At 40.6% G+C, this 22,500-nt stretch overlaps 1 protein-coding gene across 1 annotated transcript in view; it reads left to right on the top strand.

Moving 5' to 3' along the window:
* Positions 1 to 22,500, top strand: part of LOC123508886 — a 125,212-nt gene that overhangs the window by 67,309 nt on the left and 35,403 nt on the right. The window contains 1 exon segment of the mRNA XM_045262890.1: positions 17,100 to 17,222. Coding sequence (XP_045118825.1) covers positions 17,100 to 17,222 — 123 coding nt within the window.

The following is a 22,500-nucleotide window of genomic DNA, read 5'->3' on the forward strand; positions in this document are numbered from 1 at the left end:
AATCTAACAATTGAGGCTATGATCAGCATATATCACACTTTGTGCTATCCACACCTTATATACTGCGTGTCTATATGGGCATGTACTTGGCCATCCTTTTTAAATAGAATAGTAATAGCTCAAAACAAATTTTTACGATGTATGTATTTTCTTAAGAAATTTGATTCCACTGCTCATGTATTTTCTGAAGCTAGACTGATGAAGTTTTCTGACATTCATAAGTATTTCACATTATTATTAATATTTAAAACTAGAGAACATAATAATTCAATATTTAAGTTAAATGAGAATTTAAGAAATACCAGAAGTAACCATATTAATTTAATTTGTCCAGCATTCAGAACAACATTATTCAAAAACAGTGTAGTCAGCTTTGGCCCTAGATTATTTAATAGTCTCCCTCAGGATAAAAAAAAGTTTTTTTAACCACAATCAATATCCATAAATATAAGAAAGAAAGAAAATCTTACCTGCTGTCTTAACAATAAATCCTACTTATGCAAATTTCCATAAATATGTACTCTACAGTATAACTGTCAATAATTTGTTCCCACACTTCTAACAAGGTAATAGTTAGAACGTCCGTTAAGGAGCTGCAGCTCAACGGACCATAGCTAATGTAGATTAAAACTATGTATGTATCATGTCATGACTGTTCTGTATATTAGCAATAAATTTACTTACTTACTTACTTACTTACTTACACACACACACACACACACACACACACACACACACACACACACACACACACACACACACACACATACACACACACACACACTTACATCAGTTTCTGTCCTCCTCCTTCTCCTCCTCCTCCTCCTCCTCCTCCTCCTCCTTCTTCTCCTCCTCCTCCTCCTCCTCCTCCTCCTCCTCCTCCTCCTCCTCCTCCTCCTCCTCCTCCTCCTCCTCATTAAGGTGCAAGTGTACATTCATTAACTAATTAACGTTTGCGGGTCGCTGTTTGGTTCGGCAGGCATACATTTGCTTTACCTTCTTTCATCACATTACCAATTCAACTTAATGTATTTCTCCAGCCATCGCTCTTCCTTGAGACTCATTATAAGATGGTGGAATATCAATACGAGAGCCTCCAGGTATTGACGCAAAGCTGGAATCCTTACCATACCTGCACCTCCTCGTCACTTGAAGACATGAAGTAATTACGCCCATGATGAATTAATTAAGTCGCCCCATTCAATATAAAGTAAATAAACGCCTCCTATTACATCTAAGCGTTACTTCCCTTGATGGGGTGATCAGTTTAGTGGCTACCCGAGGACAATCGCCATGTACAAGGCCACACGTGTCACCAATACGGACAGGTAGGAGAAGGCTAATTACTCGACAGGTGTAATGGGGTTCGCTCACCTGAATGAGGAGTGTGTGGGCTCCGCGGCCTTGGCTCCACGGAGGCTCTTATGAAGTGTTGCGTTTGATCGAAAGGGCGTGAGACTGAGTGATCATGTCTGTCTGTACGTCTGTATGTGTGAGAGGTTCTAACTGGTTGGTTGGCTGGCTGGTTGGATGGATGAGTAATTGGATACATGGATGGATGGTTGTTCAGGTGGATGGCTGGATGGATGTATGGACGGATGGATGGATGGATGGATGGATGGATGAAGAGATGAGATGGTTGGCTGGCTTGATGGATAGAAGGATAAATAGATGGATGTAGGGATATATTTTTCTTTTTTTTATGTCCTGGCCTATAGCGCCTGTAGGTAACGTGAAGAGTATTGGAGGAGCTGTTAAGCTTCCACCCATTAGCGGCGCAGGTAATTTTATTTATAGTAGTACCCATATTAGGGCCCATATCACAAGTGTATTTTTAGTGTAAATACCTAAAATCTGGGCATCATGGTGACATGTAGGTAACTTTAAACCACTCGATAAATGGCAAAGTTTCAAAGGCGATACGTGGTGGGATTCCAGCCTACGCGTGGACGTCTGCCCGATCCCACGCTCACCACCATAGCCACTACGCCACCGGATAGACTATCTGACACAATGGCTGACAAACACATCGACTGACAAAGAATGGCTCCCATTAGCTAGTTGATTGGGAGACTGATTGACAGATTTACCGTGTTACCGCTTGACTGAATGGATAACTGAAAGACTGATTTAGTGATTGCTTTACTAACTGATGTACCTGGTTGGCTAACTAACAAAGTATGCCACCTGACTTAGTGACTGTCTTCCTCTCTGATCATCTCTCTAAATATAAACTCACGGATCAGTAGAGTGGTACTTTTGTCACCCTTTATCCCCTTACTATTAAACATACTCGTGGAATCAATCTTTCACCCTTTCATCCACTGTCCCTTCGTCCCTTGCCCTTCCAATGATATTCTTTACCTGTTCATCCGCTACACTTCTTTGATACACCTTTCTGCTCACTCACCTGAATAAATTAACATGTGACAACTCAACACTCGTTCACGTACCTTTCCTTTCTGTCCCTTTACTCTCATCTTTCAGTACAATAACATAAACACTTTTTACCCTGTACCATGAACCTCTCTCTCTCTCTCTCTCTCTCTCTCTCTCTCTCTCTCTCTCTCTCTCTCTCTCTCTCTCTCGTCGCCATAGCTCTTCCAGGCGTCAGGTTACAATGAGCTGAGAGAAGAGGAAGTGGCATTCTCTTGTCTCTTGAGGATCCTGCCAATCAGCTCCACCGTGTAAGGGCAAAGAGAGGCCCAGAGCCGCGGGGGCGCAAGAAGGTGGCAGCGCCCTCTATAATTGATACGGGGATGAGATGAATTGAGGCAGCTCAAGGAGAGAGAGAGAGAGAGAGGAGAGAGAGAGAGAGAGAGAGAGAGAGAGAGAGAGAGAGAGAGAGAGAGAGAGAGAGAGAGAGAGAGAGAGAGAGAGAGAGAGAGAGAGAGAGAGAGAGAGAGAGAGAGAGAGAGAGAGAGAGGATTTGGTGTTGTAAGGTAGAGCGGATGAAGACGAATTATGCTTGATTGACTAAGGGAAGCTACAGAGAGAGAGAGAGAGAGAGAGAGAGAGAGAGAGAGAGAGAGAGAGAGAGAGAGAGAGAGAGAGAGAGAGAGAGAGAGAGAGAGAGAGAGAGAGAGAGAGAGAGAGAGAGAGAGAGAGAGAGAGAGAGAGACAGACAGACAGACAGACAGACAGACAGACAGACAGACTGACAGACAGACAGACAGAGATAGAGAGAGAGAAAGTCAAACACACAAAACAAAAATATAGTGACACAAAGGCTCACACTCCATCAGCATCAACATTCCTGGGACGAAACACACACACACACACACACACACACACACACACACACACACACACACACACACACACAAATCATGAACAACCTACCCGAGTCACTCCTATTGGAAAGAAAACGTAGAAAGAAAACGAAAACCACAACTCATCGACCTCTAACGGGCAAGCAACGCGAGAAGGAAAGGAGTGTTCAAGGTGAGGCGGCGGTGAAGGCGGCGGGAAAGGCGGTGGCAAGGGCAGAGGTTGAAGAGGCGTGCCACAGGGAGCGGGAGGAAGCGGTATGATAGGCTTGATGATGCCATTCAGATCCTAAGGGAGAGCGCCAAACCGGCCATACGCAGGCAGGGAGAGTAGGATAAATAGCTGCTTTCAGGGTGAGATAGGAATTTCTTCGCCATGACCACACCAGGAAGGAAGAGGGAGAGGAAGTGGAGGCAGTTAAGGAAAGATTCAAAAGCGAAGGAAGGAAGGAAAGGAGTGAAAGAAGGAGAAGTGAGCCAAGGAAATTAGAAAATGGAAGAAAAGAGAAGGTGGAAAAGAAGAGTGAGAGGATGGCAGAGGAAAAGTTGAGGAAGAAGGAATAAAAACGAAAGAAGGAGGAACAGAAGTGAAAAAATAGCTATAGGTCTTGAAACAAAAAAAGAAAAGAAAAGGGAGACGAGAGAGAGAGAGAGAGAGAGAGAGAGAGAGAGAGAGAGAGAGAGAGAGAGAGAGAGAGAGAGAGAGAGCATTGTACAGAAAAGATTGAGAATAGGAGGAAGAAAGGAATAAGTAAATGAAAGTGTAGAGAATGCAGAAATTGAAAGAGAGGGAGAAGAGAAAGGGAAGGGAAAGGCTGAATAAGTAGAGCAAGGTAGTGCGGAAAGAGTAAAGTGTAGGAGACAAGATTAAGTAAGAAAAAAAGTTACTACAGTTACATAGTTACGGAACACAAAGACCATCTGACTCACTTAGGCTAATCTGTCCTCGAAACTTGCTGCGCTGGGGAACTAATGGGATATATACTAACACTCCCACACGTGCAGGTTCAGGAAGATCTTGGCAACAGAAGAGGCAAAGGACAGGAATAATAGGAGATAACTTGTGTGGTGCCAATTCATGATGCGTGCCTGTTTTAGGGGGAAAAGAAGGAGGAGAAGAAGAAGAAGAAGAAGAAGAAGAAGAAGAAGAAGAAGAAGAAGAAGAAGAGAAGAAGAAGAAGAAGAAGAAGAAGAAGAAGAAGAAGAAGAAGAAGAAGAAGAAGAAGAAGAAGAAGAAGAAGAAGAAGAAGAAGAAGAAGAAGAAGAAGAAGAAGAAGAAGAAGAAGAAGAAGAAGAAGAAGAAGAAGAAGACGAAACAGAAACACAAAAAGAAAAGAAGAAAAGGAAAAGAAAGAGAAAAGAAGAGAAAGGAAATAGGAGAAAGAAAATAAATGCAAAGAAGAAAGGAAAAGTATGATGAATAACTAAAATATAGCCGTGCATAGATTCACAATAAACTTCCATTTCGTTATTTCTCATACATTAGTTTTCATTATTTCATAAAAAAAACTCATTGCGTTTTCTACAGAAGCACATGATATAACAAGACTTTCAACTATCCTACCTGAGTCTTGACGCTTGTATAGGGAGGCGGTGGCGTCGTGGATAAGGTGGTGAGCGTGGAATAGGGCAGACGTCCACGCGTAGGTTCGAATTCCACCACGTGCCGTCTTGAAACCTCGTCATTTGTCGAGTGCTTTAAAGTTACCTACATGTCACCATGATACCCAGATTCTAAATAGAGGTGTAATTGCCTTATACCAAAGATGCGCTTGGGTGGTGATATGGCCCTCTATATGGGTATCACTATAAATAAAATTGCCTGTGCCGTTAAAGTGTAGAGGCTAGACAGCACTTCCCATACTCTACAAGCATACCTACAGGCGCTCTAGGCTACAACATAAGAAAAGTAAAAATAAATGAAAAGAAAAAAAACATAGTATTCAGAAGAGTAAGGAACAAAGGTGCAAGAATGTGAGGGTTCTAATATCATGGTGTTGGGTGTTAGTGTAGGAATACGAGCAGGAAAGGGGGAAAAAGAAGAGAGAAAAGAGAAATAGAGTAGAAATGACAGAAGACAGGAAGACGAAAAGAATTTTGAATAAAAATACAGAAACAAGGGAAAGCGGAAGGCATGGAAAAGAAAAATAGGAGAAATGACAGGAGGACATGAAGAGGTAGATAGGAAGAGGCGTGGAAATGAAACAGAAAACCAAGAGAAAACGGGAAGAATAAGAATGAAAACGGAAAGGATAATGAAAGAGAACTAGAGTGAAGAGAGGAAAGAAGGTGAGGAGCGGAACAATTACGAAATCACAAGAAGGAAAAAGGCTTTTGGGAAACACTGGGGAAACTTTTAGAGACAAAGAAGAAGAATAAAAGTTTGTTTAATCTGCCTACAACTCACTCGTTTTATCTGAATCTTAATAACCACCAACTGAGCCGAGGAGACAGTTAGGTGAAAACAACTTTATAATAACACAAACATCACTATAAATACTATAATTTGTCGAAACTTTTTTGACATGAGCTTTCAAAGATATCGCATTATTTCTCCTCCTCTTCCTCCTTCTCCTCCTCCTCCTTCACCACCACCACCTCCTCTTCCTTCTATTTCTCTTTCTACACGATCTCGTTAATATCATTCTTTGCCTTCATCACTCTCCTTCTCTTCCCCCTTCTCTTCCCTCCCTCCCTCCCTCCCTCCTCCCTCCCTCCCTCCTCCTCCTCCTCCTCCTCCTTTTCATATTCCGCATTATAGTGGACTTTTTATCACCTTTCTCCTCGTCCTCCACGTCATCCTTCTCCTCCTTCCTCCTGCCCTTCCTCCTCCTCCTCTTCCTGCTCACGAAGACCATCCACTCTCTCCTCCATCACCTCGCTCTCCTTCATCCTCTCTCCATCATCACCACCCACATCACCACCACCACTACCACCGCCACCGGAACCTTCACACCCCGTCACGCCGCCACTCGTGAGCCACCCATCAGTATGCCACACCCGCGACAAGGCAGCACGAAGGATACATACTGACGGCGACAACACCTCCCGATTGCTCCTTCGTCAGGCTGGTGCTCCCTCACGCCCGGTAAAACGAGGAGCAGCGAAATTGGTGAAGAAAAGAGGAGAGGACGGGAAGTGACTGGCGGAAAGGAGTGCAGCGTTCATTATACGTGACTGCTGCAGAAGGGAAGGCGGATGCTGTGTCACATTATGGATTAATGGCGTAGGCGCGAATGGCCACCGGGTATTCAAAGTGTTTCGAAAAGGTTGGGGAAAGTTAAGTTTAAGGCAAAAGGGAAGGATTAGATTTTGTGTCAAACTGTTGATTGACGAAATATGACTGAGAAGAGTAAAAGAAATCTAAAAAAAATGTAGGTACATTTTTTTTAGATTTCTTTTACTCTTCTCAGTCATATTTCGTCAATCAACAGTTTGACACAAAATCTAATCCTTCCCTTTTGCCTTAAACTTAACTTTCCCCAACCTTTTCGAAACACTTTGAATACCCGGTATATCGCATTAAATAAGTTGTATAAATTGTAAAGGATATAAGCTAACGAACTCTTGAAGGCTAGTAACAATCCTTTTTTTATTCGTGTAAATGTTTCAAATAAGTAGAAGAATAAAGTTTAAGAGAGAAAAAAAATGGATATAAGGATGGCTGTATATATGGATGATGGAAGCTCCGAAGAGTTGCTAGGATCGGTGAGGAAGATCATTGAATAAAATGTGACTGAATAAATAAAAAAGCAATTTAAGACAAAAGAGAAGGTAAGAGGATAAATCAACGATGCTGTGTGAGCGAATAGCGAAATTGGAGGAGTGAGTCAGGATCAGTGGTGATAGAGTCAATGAAACATGATTAAACCAATGAAACACTTTGATATGCAATGAACGAACGTCACTACATACATACCGTGTACGGAACATCCAAAAAGAGCATCTAGGCACCTTGCCAGACAACTGCCAACATCAATTCACTGTAGATCATTTTTTTTTTTTTAAGTCGACGGTCTGATACACGTGCCAGTCGATATAAATCCTTAATGTGGAGTCTAATGTAAGTATGCGAGTTCACTGAGGTCACTTTTGGGAGTGGAAAATGCATGAATATTGATTGCATTTTAATTTAATCATTCGTAGAAAAATTCACAATTGATCTTAGGAAGTTTATTGTGCTTTCATTTTAGAAAAAAAAGAATATATACAACATAAAAGGCACGAATTTGTTAACAGCATGGCGCTTCAAGATATCCAGCATAATCCTTAACCTAAACCCACAATGACTCAAAATTTTGCGTGCAGCGAAGCTCTGCTTGTAATGGTACGCCTCAGTAAACTGAGTCCATTTTTATATTTTCTTCCTTTTTTTTTTTTTTTTTTCTTTTTTCCTTATGATGTGTCTGTGCCCAGAAGGAATCTGAATTTCGCAAGTAAATATTGCCAGCCCATATTACTTACCAAATTCCAGCTTGATTGTTTTTTTGGTTATAAGCTGCTTTGAAACGTGTACGCATGAGCTGTGCAAATCCAGATATCACATGTTCACTTTTGTCCCTAGGAAGGGCACGTGGTACATACGAGAAGCCATAATAATGTGAGACAGTTTTCCCTTTTTTTGATTTTTTTCTTGGAAGCCACGCATCAACAATACCAACAGAAGCCATGGATTATTCACCATAGAAAACTGAAGGAATTATTTGAGCTTATTATTATAACATTAATAATGATATAGATAATAATGATGACAATGATAATAATGACAATAACAATAATAAAAATAATGATACTACTACTAATAATAATAATAGTAATAATAACAATAATAATGATAATAATGATAATAATAATAATAATAATAATAATAATAATAATAATAATAATAATAATAATAATAATAATAATAATATGAAGAAGAAGAAGAAGAAGAAGAAGAAGATATGCAAAAAACATCGGCAGTTTAACAAGTATGAGATCACCTTACTATGATACAGACGGAAATGTAGGCTGAAGAAATGAAGCGTAACACAACACACGAAAAGGTAATCATGAAAGCAACACAAAAAGAGACATATACTATGAAAAGAATGAATAAATAAAGGGAAACGAAAAGCATGAACAAAAATAACACAATGCAAAACGTAAGCTGTGAACGAGTGAGTAGCGATCACCAAAAAAATAAGAAGGAAATAACGTGACTATCACAGAGACAAAAGCAGCTAAGGACTAAAATTGGCTACCGACAAAATTCATAACTAAGTAAACAAGAAAATAAGAAACCACATTCCTAAAATAAAATGACAGAGCGCAGTTAAAATTAGAGGATATCAGAAAAAAAATAATAAACCTATCACGGACATTCATACGAAATAGAATAAATATTATGAAAATGGAATTGCTGGGATTTCCTGCCATCAAAATGAACACCAATGAGAAAGAAATGTTAATTAATTGATAAAAACAAATGCAGAAATAAATAAATGAAATACTGCGTAGAAATTAGTTGCAAAATGATTACCACGAATGTTACAAATAGCATGTGGTAGATGAAAGAATAACAAGGAAAGATTTTGAGCGCCTGCTGGCCAAGCGTCTCAATCGTTTTTTAGATATTAATAATTTGTTGCCATCTAGTCAGTTTGGTTTTAGAAAAGGTCTCAGTACTTCTGATGCTCTCGTTTGCATAACGCACGACATGCAAGCTGCCCTTGATGCTGGTCATGAATCTAGAGTAATTTCACTTGATTTTAGTTCTGCATTTGATCGTGTTAATCATAGAGCCCTTTTATCGAAAGTTAGATCTATTGGTATTGGTGGCCGCGTCCATCAAGTTCTGTCAGAGTTCCTAACGAGTCGAAGGCAGCGTGTGACTGTTGATGGCTGCCTTAGTTCTTTTAGTCCAGTTGTATCCGGTGTTCCGCAGGGAAGTGTTCTGGGACCTCTTCTTTTTATTATTTATACATCTGACATGTGGTGTGGGATTGAATCTAATATGGTTGCTTATGCTGATGACACCACTATATATGCGACAATTCCTTCCCCACAGGATAGGCAGAGAGTCGCTAATGTACTCACTCAAGATGTTTCAAGGATTCTGTCATGGTGTGATCGGTGGGGTATGAAACTGAACCCGAGTAAATCCCATAGTATGGTTATTAGCAGATCAAGGACACCTTTCCCAGTTCACCCTGATATTGTTGTCAACGAAGTACCTATTCCTAATTGTTCGTCTCTGAAGTTACTCGGAGTCACCCTTGATCCCAAACTTACTTTTGAGTTGCACTTGCGTTCACTTGCATCATCAGTCTCATGTAAAGTTGGTTTGTTACGCAAATGTAGGCGGATATATTCCTCTGATGATATTGTAAGAAATTGCTTTTACTCTTTCATACTGCCTCATTTTGAATATTGTCACTCTGTGTGGATCTCTGCAGCAGAGTCTCACTTAAAGCTTTTAGATAGAGCATTCAACCAGATTAAATTTCTTCTTCCTAATCTTGAGATTAATCTTCGGCATCGTCGTTTGGTTGGATCATTGTCCTATTTCTTCAAAATCATGTCTAATTCCAACCACCCGTTGCATTGTCATTTGCCTGCCCCTTCACTACCAGCACGTGCTACAAGACAATCCTTGATCATGAATGACCGTTCCTTGTCTGTGAATCGATGTAATACTTCACAATTTTCCCGGTGTTTTATCCCAGTATCTGCTAGACTCTGGAATACAATTCCCAACGAGATTGTTAATTCTAGTAACATTGAAGCATTTAAAAACGTGTGAATACCTTTCTTCTCTCTGAACTCACTACCTCTTAGATCTCTACCAATCTTCCTATTCTGTTGTTCATTCCTGTTACTTCCTTTCACTTATCGGTGAGGTGCCGCCCACTGGGCCTTTGGGTTTATGCAGTTATGCTTTCCAGTGGGTCGCCTTCATTGACACTCAATACATAAACACACTCGGTCTATCCTTCACTAAAAATCTAAACTGGAAATTTCACATCTCTACTCTTGCTAAATCAGCTTCCAAGAAGTTAGGTGTCCTATGGCGTCTTCGTCCATTTTCTCTCCCTCCCAGCTGCTTGCTCTGTACAAGGGCCTTATCCGCCCGTGTATGGAGTATGGCTCTCATGTCTGGGGATCCACACACAGCTTTACTAAACAAGGTGGAATCTAAAGCTTTTCGTCTTATCAACTCTTCTCCTCTAACTGACTGTCTTGATTCTTTAAGTCACCGCCGCAATGTTGCATCTTTATCTGTCTTCTACCGCTGTTTTCATGCTGTCTGCTCTTCTGAACTTGCTAACTGCATGCCTTCCCCCCTCCTGCGGCCTCGCTGCACAAGACTCTCTACTTCTTCTCATCCCTATTCTGTCCATCTTCCTAATGCAAGAGTTAACCAGTATCTCACTCCTTCATTCCCTACACTGGTAAACTCTGGAACTCTCTACCTGTGTCTGTATTTCCACCTGCCTATGACTTAAACTCTTTCAAAAGAGGAGTGTCAAGACACCTCTTACGTTAACTGGACCCTCCTTTTAGATTTTTCTGTTTTTTCTCTTTCTACTTTTCTTTTAACAGGGCCTGGCAACCAGCGGGATTTTTTTTTTTCCAACACTGTGTTTGCCCTTGGCCAGTGCCCTTGTAATGTAAAAAAAAAAAAAAAAAAAAAAAAAAAAATGACGACAAGTACAACAAAAATAAGAGGAAAAAGTACTAAGACAAGAAGAAAGAAACATTTTTAAAAGAAATAGACAAAATACTGAAAACAAGAAAAATCATTAACCTTTAACAATAAGCATAAATAAAAGAATAACGCAGTACGAGCTTAATCAAACTAAACTTAACTTAATTATAACGCACATACAAAAAAACAGAAGACAAAAAAAACATTACTACCACCACGAAAAAAATACAAAAAATAAAAATCAAGACAGAAAAAATAAGAACGAAAGAAAAAAGAGAAAGAAAAGAAAGAAAAAAACATACATAGACATCAGAAAAACACAAACAAACACTGCACCCATCAAAAACAATGCGGCAAATGTGGTTACGCCTAATATTCCAGAACCTGCAGCCACAAATTCGCCACCAATGAAACAAAAAGAAAAGGAAATAAAACCAATGCATAAACAGGGAGGAGGCATTTGCATCGTGATTGGAGGGACGGAAACAAAAGACCAGGAAAGCAAAATGGTGACTGGTGGAGCAGCGGTGAGGGAAAGCAAACATGTAAACGAAGATTTGGAGCAGAAAAATTCGTGAGGATACCAAGAGAGGAAGAAGAAGAAGAAGAAGAAGAGGAGGAGGAGGAGGAGGTGAAGGTGCTAGTGGTGGAGGTGGTGGTTGTGGTGGTGGTGGTGGTGCAGAAAAAGACGAAGAAACAAGAAAAAAAAAAGAGGAAAAAGAGACAAGAAGCAGAAGAAAGAAAATAGAAAGAAAGGAAAAAGAAAAAGAAAGAAAGAAAGAAAGAAAGAAAGAGAGAGAAAGAAGTAAAGTAAGAAACAAACAAATGGAATGAAAGAATAGAAAAAGAAAGGAAGAAGAAGAAAGAAGGAGAAAAGAAGAAAAGAAAAAGAAACGGAAGAAAAGGAGGAGACGAAGAAAAGAAGAAAAAACGGAAGAAAAGCAGAGGAGGAAGAAAAGAACAAGAACTAGAAGAACAAGAACAAAGAGAAGAAAAAGAAAAAGAAGAAAGAAGAAAGAAGAAGAAGAAGAAGAAGAAGAAGAAGAAGAAGAAGAAGAGGAGGAGGAGGAGGAAGAGGAGGAAAAGAAGAAGAACAAGAACAAAAACAAAAACAAGAAGAGGAGGAAGAGGAGGAGGAAAAAAAGAAGAAAAAAGAAGAAGAAAAGAAGAAGAACCAGAAGAATAAGAACAAGAAGAAAGAAAGAAAAGAGAAAGAAAGAAAAGAAGAAGAAAGGAAGAAGAGGAAGAAGAACAAGATAAAGAAAGAAAGAAAGAAAGAAAGAAAGAAGAAGAAGAAGAAGAAGAAGAAGAAGAAGAAGAAGAAGAAGAAGAAGAAGAAGAAGAAGAAGAAGAAGAAGAAGAAGAAGAAGAAGAAGAAGAAAAACAGAAAAAGAGGAAGAAGAAAAAGAAGGAAAAAAGTAGTAACAGTAGTAGTAATAGCAGTAATGTTAACAGTAGTAGTAGTAGTAGTAGTAGTAGTAGTAGTAGTAGTAGTAGTAGTAGTAGTAGTAGAACAAATAGGAGAAACAATAACACTAAGAACAACAAGAGGAGGAGGATGAAGAGGAGGAGGAGAATGACAAGAAGAACAAAAGCAAGAACAAGAAATGAAAAGAGGAGGAGAAGGAAAACGAAAAAGTAGATGACAGGAGGAAAAGAAAGATGATAATAAGAAGAGAGAGAGAACAGGATATACTTAAGAGAATGCAAGAAAGAGGATGAAGGAGAGAGATAAGGGAGAGAAAGGAAGGAAAAATCGGAGGAGAGGAAATGAGGTGAAGGAAATGTGAAGACCGTGAAGAGATGAAAAGAAGAAAGAGAAAGAGAGAGAGAGAGAGAGAGAGAGAGAGAGAGAGAGAGAGAGAGAGAACGGAGGGAGAGAGTAGAAGGAGGATTAAATGTACGTAAGAAGGGGAAGAGAAAAGGGAAGTCGAACCAGAAGGAAAAAAAAAAAAAGAAGAAAACTGGGTGAATAAAATTATATTAAGCACAAAGAGAAGAAAACGACAAAAACAACAATTACAACAAGATGATGATGATGATGATGATGATGATGATGGTCATGATGATATTGATGATGATGAAAAAAAAGAAGAAAAGAAGAAAAAAAAAAAACAAAAAAGGTAAAAAAGACGAAAAGGATAGAAAAAAAAAAGAAAAGATGATGCCTTTGAAGATGATAAAGAAGAGAAAGAAAACAAGTAAAAGAAAAGAAGAAAAAACGAAAGAGCAACAACAAAGGAAAAGATAACGAACAGAATAGAAAACAGAGAAAGGAAAAAAAAAAGACAAACAATGGTGAGGGACAAATACCAAGTGAATTTATAGGCCTATAACGGCAGTATTTATAGAGCCACGCACTACTATTACTACTACTAAAGTACTTGAGATGGAGGAGGGTAGAGTAGGAAAACCTGAGATAGAAGGGAACAAGAATGAGAGGAAGAATGACATGGAGTGAGCAAAAAAGAGGAAGGCGCACTGCAACTCACAAAGAAGACTAACAGAAGAAAAATTGATTAGTACTTAAGATGGAAGAGGGTAGAGTACAAGAACAGGAGATAGAAGGAAACAGGAATGAGAGGAAGAATGAGAGAGAGTGAGCAAAAAAGAGGAAGGCGTACTGCAACTCACAAAGAAGATAAACAAAAGAAAAACTGATCGCTCCATTTATCTTTTTTTTTTAACTCGAGACTTTCCTTTGCCTATTAAACTCCAGCACACGTCCTTTCCTCTCTCTCTCTCTCTCTCTCTCTCTCTCTCTCTCTCTCTCTCTCTCTCTCTCTCTCTGTCTATCTATCTATCTATCTATCTCTATATATCTATCTATCTATCTATCTATCTATCTATCTATCTATCTATATATATATATATATATATATATATATATATATATATATATATATATATATATATATATATATATATATATATATTTATCTATCTATCAATCTATTTATCTATCTATCTCTCCGTAGTAATCACACAGACACACACACTTACACACACACAAACACACACACACACACACACACACACACACACACACACACACACACACACACACACACACACACACAAGCCAGAGGACCAGGGTTCGATTCCCCGGCCGGGTGGAGATATTTGGGTGTGTCTCCTTTCACATGTAGCCCCTGTTCACCTAGCAGTGAGTAGGTACGGGATTTAAATCGAGGAGTTGTGACCTTGTTGTCCCGGTGTGTGGTGTGTGCCTGGTCTCAGGCCTATCCGAAGATCGGAAATAATGAGCTCTGAGCTCGTTCCGTAGGGGAACGTCTGGCTGTCTCGTCAGAGACTGCAGCAGATCAAACAGTGAAAAAAAAACACACACACACACACACACACAGAGAGAGAGAGAGAGAGAGAGAGAGAGAGACACACACACACACACACACACACACACACACACACACACACACACACACACACACACACACACACACACACACACACACACACACACACACACACACACACACACACACACACACACACACACACACACACACACACACACACCTGGTGTGCCTGGTCTCAGACCTATCCCAAGATCGGAAATAATGAGCTCTGAGCTCGTTCCGTAGGGTAACGTCTGGCTGTCTCGTCAGAGACTGCAGCAGATCAAACAGTGAATTACACACACACACACATACACATGGAGTAGAACTAGAGAAAGTAAAAAAGGAAAAGAACTTGGGAGTGACGATGGAAGAAAACAATCAACCGGTAAGCCATATTGATAGAATTTTCAAAGAGACATATAATTTGCTAAGGAATATTGGATTAGCATTTCACTACATGGACAAAGAAATAATGAAGAAATTGATAAGTACTATAATAAAACCCAGATTGGAATATGCAGGAGTTGTGAGGACCCCCATTAAAAGAAACACATAAGGATGTTGGAGAGACTACAAAAAATGGTTACAAGAATGGTTCCAGAATTTGAAGGGATGACATATGAGGAGAGACTAAAGGCTATGGATCTACCAACCCTGGAACAGAGAAGAGAGAGAGGGGATCTGATACAAGTTTATAAATTGATTAACGGAATGGATCAAGTGAATAATGAGAAACTGATCCTGAGAGAAGAATATGACATTCGAAGCACAAGATCGCATAGTAAAAAACTGAGGAAGGGAAGATGTCTGAGAGATGTTAAAAAATATAGTTTCCCGCAAAGATGTGTTGAGACTTGGAACAGTCTGAGTGAGGAAGTGGTGTCAGCAAAGACTGTGTATAGTTTTAAAGAAAATTGGATAAATGTAGATATGGAGACGGGGCCACAAGAGCGTAAAGCCCAGACCCTGTAAAACTACAAATACGTAAATACACACACACTGTTACACACCAGAAACGACGTAAATAACCTTAAATACCTTCATTTTCAGTCCACTTAGCTTTAAAATTTTCAGTGAAGATCAATTTGCCAACGTCTCCTTACCTACTCTTTTCTTTTCTTTATATCTATTGGCGCGCTCCTCTTAAGTGCGAAGGATTCACTTTTATGAGATTCTGCAAGACTCCCGAGAGATGCTAAGGTCGTGAAAGGAATTCGTTAAGTTTTATCCGTAAACGAATCAAACTCCAGATATTGAGTTTCTCGTTGCATTTAAGTTCTTGTAAGGATGTTTCAAGTGGCGTAACAACATCTGGGAGAGAGAGAGAGAAGCGAGTTGATAATTTAAGAGAGGGAACCAAGAAGTAAGACAGGTAACATATCAGGCTGAGATCCTTAAAGTAAGGAGTCCAGACAAGTCATGCATCATTGTGGGCCTATAAATTCTGAGGATGGGTTCCAGTCCCCCAACTCTGCCTATATTTAGTTGCGTTTTACAATGCGCTTCACGTATATGTACTGCGGCAGAATGACTGACTGAGCTACTGTATGCTACTTCCCATACCATAGAGGAAATACTTTTCATACACTTACAAATATAAAGTTTGGTTGATATTTACATAAATATATGAGAAGTAAGAATTAACTATAATATAAAAAGTATCACGAGACAAGAGAAAAATTCGTCCCTTTTTAGACTAATTGAAACACTTTATTTTTGTTGATGAGAGTATGATACCTGTTACTTTATTTGTGGAGTATGACAGCATGACATGGCACCAACTACTTCATCTAATATGACAGTATGACAATTGTTACTTTATGCAAATGATCACAGACTACTTCTCATGCATAAATAAAACTATAGGTAATGATAAACTTCTCAACCACACTAAACATTTTTTTCCGAAATTATGTTCTAAAACTGCAATAAAAGTATGTTTTTCTTAAATTTTGGGGAATGGTCATAGCCAACAATGTGTTAAAATAATATTTCTTTTAGGCAGACTGATCCTCTTTAGAAAACTAGTTTTAAGAGACGAATGCTTTTTGTTGCCTAAGTACCCTAAGGTTTTATCATCTTTCTAAAGAAATAAACTTTTAAACGCAACTCAGTCTTCACTACGCGTCATCACCTTTAAGAAAACTACTTTTCAGATATTTCATTTTTATATGGAGAAAGATCCTTAATACCTGAGAGTCTTTCCACCTCCTTTACGAAAATTACTTCAAAGACATTTGTGACACCGTAGTAGTCCAGTCTCTACTACATCAGGTCTTCTTTAAGAAATTACATTTTTAGATCCTACATTTTTAGGCTCCTAAGCCCTCAAGAGTCTTCTCACATACTTTAAGAAAATTACCTTAAACACATGGCTGCCCAAGTGACCCATTCTACCTTACAGCAGCTAGTCTCCTTTAAACAAAAACTACTTTTTCGATTCCTTTTATGGGGTTCTTAATACTTAGGAATCTTCTCAACTCCTTTAAAGAATCTTCTCGACTCCTTTAAAAACTAACTTACTATAAGCATACTTCTAACTAAGCAACCCAGTCTTCCTCACAGTAATGTGTCTCCATTAACCAAATAACGTACTTTTAGAATAGTTTACCGATGAGAGTCTGCTAAATACATGAGTCTTGCCACCGCCTTTAAGAATTTACATTAAACACGTTTCTGTCCAAGTAACCTAGTCTTTCCTACAACAGCTGGTCTCCCTTTACAAAACTACCTTTTAAGACACTTTCACGCCCCGAGTAACCCAGTTTTCTCTTCCTGCAGGCGGATCGCACCTGCCAGAGCACCAGACCCTGAACTGTCTTCTGGCCAAGCAGCTTTGTGAGGAAGACTCCAACTGTTCCGCCATCCTCAAGGTTATTCCCACTCTCTGCGGTCCGGAACTAGGTGAGCGTGCTTATTCTCTCTCTCTCTCTCTCTCTCTCTCTCTCTCTCTCTCTCTCTCTCTCTCTCTCTGCCCCATCATGTATACCACAATTCCAACAAGAACCATTAAGTGTGTCTCGTCAGCGGAACCTGCGCACCTTAGCGTCAGTTTTATACACTCCGCCACACCTTTCCCGTTATTTCTATCAGAGGAGGCAACCACTTTCCCTCCCTGCCACTCTGCTGTCACCCTCATACCCTCTCTTGTCGGCGCCAATCATCCTTTCTCTTTTGTCTCTCACACGTTCACTGCCTCACATTCCGCCCTGCCCTCCACATACACACACACTGACACACACACACACACACACACACACACACACACACACACACACACACACACACACACACACACATACACACACACACACAAACACACGCAGAGGCCAGCTCGTAAACGCACACATCCGCCCTGTTTTCATACTCTCTCTTTCGCCCTCCTCCACCACAACATTTTTTTATTTTTTTTTTTTTTTTTGTTGACAGGAATAGGAGAGTCGATCGCTTGTTGCCTTTTGCCATCCCAGCTACACTTGCACTAGGTTACGTTAGGGTGGAATAGGTTTGGTCACTCTGCGCTGGACTAGATTAGGAAGGTTTGATTTAGTAAGATAAGTTTCCTAAGATAGCCAAGAATAACGTAGTAGTAGTAGTAGTAGTAGTAGTAGTAGTAGTAGTAGTAGTAGTAGTAGCAGTAGTAGTTGTAGTAGTAGGACTAGTAGTAGTAATGGTGATGGTTGTAGAAATTATAATAGTAATAGTAGTATGTAACTTGTGGATGGGTGGTGAAGGATAGGAATAAAGTACACATCCACAGCCCGCGTATCCCTTCACCACCCTTCCACAGTAATAGTAGTAGTGAAAGCAATACCTAGTTGTAGAAGTACTTGAAGAAGCAGTAGTGGTAGTAGTAGTAACAGCAGTACTAGTAATGGTAGTAGTAGCAGTAGTAGCAGCAGTAGCAGCAGCAGTAGTAGCAGCAGCAGCAGTAGTAGCAGCAGCAGTAGCAGTAGTAGCAGCAGCAGTAGCAGGAATATCGTGCAAGAGCAGCAGCAGCAGCAGCAGCACCAGCAGCAGCAGCAGCAGCAACATTAGCAACAAACGACGGCACCAGCAGCAGCAGCAGCAGCAGCAGCAGCAGCAGCAGCAGCAGTGGCAGCAGCAGCAGCAGCAGCAGCAGCAGCAGCAGCAGCAGCAGCAGCAGCAGCAGCAGCAGCAGCAGCAGCAGCAGCAGCAGCAGCAGCAGCAGCAGCAGCAGCAGCAGCAGCAGCAGCAGTGCAGCAGCAACAGTAGGTGCAGCAAGTAGCAGCAGCAATAGCAGCAGTAGTAACAGTGATGGTAATAACAGTGGCAGCAGCAGCAGCAGCAGCAGCAGCAGCAGCAGCAGCAGCAGCAGCAGTGATGGTGGTGATGGTGGTGGCATAGCAGCAGCAAGCAGCAGCAGCAGCAGCAGCAGCAGCAGCAGCAGCAGCAGCAGCAGCAGCAGCAGCAGCAGCAGTAGCAGTGATGATGACTGTGCAACCCAGCAGCAGCAGCAGCAGCAGCAGCAGCAGCAGCAGCAGCAGCAGCAGTAGCAGCAGCAGTGATGATGATGTGGCAGCAATCGCAACAGCAGCAGTAGCAGCAGCAGCAGCAGCAGCAGCAGCAGCAGCAGCAGCAGCAGCAGCAGCAGCAGCAGCAGCAGCAGCAGCAGCAGCAGCAGCAGCAGCAGCAGCAGTGGTAGCAACATTAGCAGCAATGAGCAGCAGCAGCAGTAGCAGCAGCAGCAGCAGCAGCAGCAGCAGCAGTAGCAGCAGCAGCAGCAGCAGCAGCAGTAACAGTGCAATAGTGCAGCAGCAGCAGCAGCAGCAGCAGCAGTAAGAATAGCAGCAATAGCAGTAGTATCAAGAGCAGCAACAGCAGCAGTAGCAGTAGCAGTAGCAGTAGCAGTAGCAGTAGCAGTAGTAGCAGTAGCAGTAGTAGCAGCAGTAGTAGTAGCAGTAGCAGCAGCAGTAGTAGTAGTAGTAGCAGCAGTAGTAGTAGTAGTAGTAGTAGCAGTAGTAGTAGTAGGAGTAGTAGTAGCAGTAGTAGTAATAATATATCTTTCCTACTTAAGCTTTAATGAACTCAGCCGAGCCTCGCCCACCCCAAGTGCAGTATCTAGCCGTGTTTCTTAACTTATTCACTCTAACGAAGGCAATCTCTCTTAATTACTTCACTCCCTTGGTTGCTCCTCCACTCATTGTCTCATGAAATCTCTCCTGTCAATATCTCGCTGGGCTACGGATTCCTCTCTCCCCTCCACTCTCCTTCCCACTACACAACCATCCATCTCCCCTCCCTCATCCCCTCCACTCACCAGAAGCTTTCCTCTTGTTTCTATTTGGCACAAACAACAATTTTAATTCTTGCTTGTGTGTGTTAACAAGACCTCTATTCTTCCTAACAAACTAGGTCAGATCTCTCTCTCTCTCTCTCTCTCTCTCTCTCTCTCTCTCTCTCTCTCTCTCTCTCTCTCTCTCTCTCTCTCTCTCTCTCTCTCGATTTAAAAGCTGTTGTCAAACCCATACAGTTTTCTATGTACAAAACAAATTGATATATATTCCATTCATAGTATATTTCTGTTACAATGTGCTTCAGTTGCAATACACGGCGGGGGAGCAAGTAGGTTATACTCGAGTTTGTAGAGGTGTATGGTAGACACTTCATTGATGACTCAAAGAGATATAATCCTTATCGAAAACAAGAGTGAGAGAGAGAGAGAGAGAGAGAGAGAGAGAGAGAGAGAGAGAGAGAGAGAGAGAGAGAGAGAGAGAGAGAGAGTGTGTGTGTGTGTGTGTGTGTGTGTGTGTGTGTGTGTGTGTGTGTGTGTGTGTGTGTGTGTGTGTGTGTGTGTGTGTGTGTGTTTCTATGTGTAAGTAGAGCAAGTGAAAGACGTCCTTATGCAAACGCGGCGGTAAAACCTGGAATGGTCTCTCTTAAATCTTCTTAAACCAGACTTTGGGAGAGAGAGAGAGAGAGAGAGAGAGAGAGAGAGAGAGAGAGAGAGAGAGAGAATGAGCAGTCGGAGTATAAGATTTGACTTACTATGTTTCCCAGGACACACAAAAAAATGGAACAAATAAACAGTAAAATAACTCTTTCCAAACACACACACACACACACACACACACACACACACACATCACCCAACATGCGCCTAACATTCTTTTTATTATTGTTTTAGTTTCTTGTATTTTCGTGCATTTACAAGAGTGACGCCTCAAACGCAGATTGGGTTTCGTTTTCTTTGCGAGTGAATAATTATTTTTGCCTTAGTGGGAAATGTGGTGAATTTTCCTATAGTTGTAGTAATCACAGTCGTAGCGGGAAGGAGAGAGCACAGCATGGCAAGGAGAGAACTAACGGTAAGGAGGAGGAGGAGGACGAGGAGGAGGAGGAGGAGGAGGAGGAAAAGAAGTAGTAGTAGTAGTAGTAGTAGTAGTAGTAGTAGTAGTAGTAGTAGTAGTAGTAGTAGTAGTAGTAGTAGTAGTAGTAGTAGTAGTAGTAGTAGTAGTAGTAGTAGTAGAAGTAGTAGTAGCTTTTGTTGTTGTTATTGTTGTTGCTATCATTGTTGTTGTTGTTGTTGTAACAGCAGCAATACCAGTAGCAGTACTAGCGGCAGTAGTAGAAGTAAGAAGATTTCATAGGATTACAAAGCGACACTACCTTCAGATCCTGGCTTGGCTGTGGAGCGTCACCACTCCACAGTCTAGGAACACACGTCACAAAATACAGTACGCGGTGTCACAGACAAGCCAACACTAATTCTGCCTCCTGATGTTACGTATATACAGGAACAATGGACAATTCTCTCATTCAGTGACAGCCTTACTTTTCTCATCCTACTTGTTCTCATACTGCCTTAAAATGTGCAACACTTTACCATTCATGCATAAATATCTTACATATTTTCAAGATACTTTTATTTTTATGTACAGTCCGATGGTTCACGAGTTATCTGATGGTTTCTCTATCGTATTCTCACCTAGCCTTAACCCTTTCAGCACACTTTTTGAGCTTAATCCCTTCAATACTGGGACACATTTTTACCATGAGATCTGTGTACAATTAGACCATCTTGTTGACATTAGGAATGGTCTATGGAAGTCAGAAGATCAATGGCCAGTCTTCACAACTTTAATCCTCCACATAAGTTTCTGAAGCTGTATAAAATAACCAGATAGTAAGCAGAATGAACTTGGAAACGCGTCATGGTATCGATGGGATTAAAAAAATTCATACCTATTAGTGATTATGAAACCAGTCAATAGAGATAAAATGATTCTTTGGCGTACAGCAAGAGGTCATTTAAGTGCCCTCATTACAACATTATCTTTAAAAACTTAATACATTTCCGTAACGGTATCTGAAGTGAAAGTAAGCTAATGCGGGGGTATTGAAAGTGTTAAGATGTGAAGCAAATTGACCTTATTTACTCGTACCACAACACGTTAATATCTGCTAGGTACTGATGTGTTTGTGTATAGTGCGATGGTTCTTACTTTACTAAGATTTTTTATCAAGACAGACTCAGCTCTCGCAAAAAGAGAAGAAACACATTAACTGATCATAGAATAGTGCTTCCGTATTCGAGTGTCCTTAGGTGCTAATATCACCGCGTCCGGACCAAGTGGAGAAGTGGAGTAAGAGAAAACTGATGCGAAAGGAGGACGAGGAGGAAAAGAGACAATACCAAATCAATGAGCAAAACAATGATAGTGACAAGATAAATGAGGCGAAGGAGAACTGATGAGCAAGAAGAAGAAAGGACAGAGCTACGAATAAAACATAAGAATGAATGAATAATGAGAGATTGAATAATGAGGGATTGTGTATATTCACCAAGCCTATGCATACAGAGTGCTTGTTTACTTGAAAACACATGGAGGGTAAAAGATCTATGAAGGCAAACATTAATCACGATGAGAAAAAAAAACAATCACACACACACACACACACACACACACACACACACACACACACATAAATTTTTTAAGATCAGTCACTCAGTCGATCTAACTTTAATTAGTATCATTTGGAATTGCACGGAAGAAAAAAAAATGGATGAATGAGCTACAGAAAAGGCAAACATTGATGAAATTACAGAAATAGTTCCAACGATAGGGATGAATATACATATATACAAGTGAGAGAGAGAGAGAGAGAGAGAGAGAGAGAGAGAGAGAGAGAGAGAGAGCACAATTATCTACTTCGATTA

This window comes from Portunus trituberculatus, chromosome 25 (genome assembly GCF_017591435.1).
Source record: "Portunus trituberculatus isolate SZX2019 chromosome 25, ASM1759143v1, whole genome shotgun sequence".
Taxonomy (NCBI): domain Eukaryota; kingdom Metazoa; phylum Arthropoda; class Malacostraca; order Decapoda; family Portunidae; genus Portunus; species Portunus trituberculatus.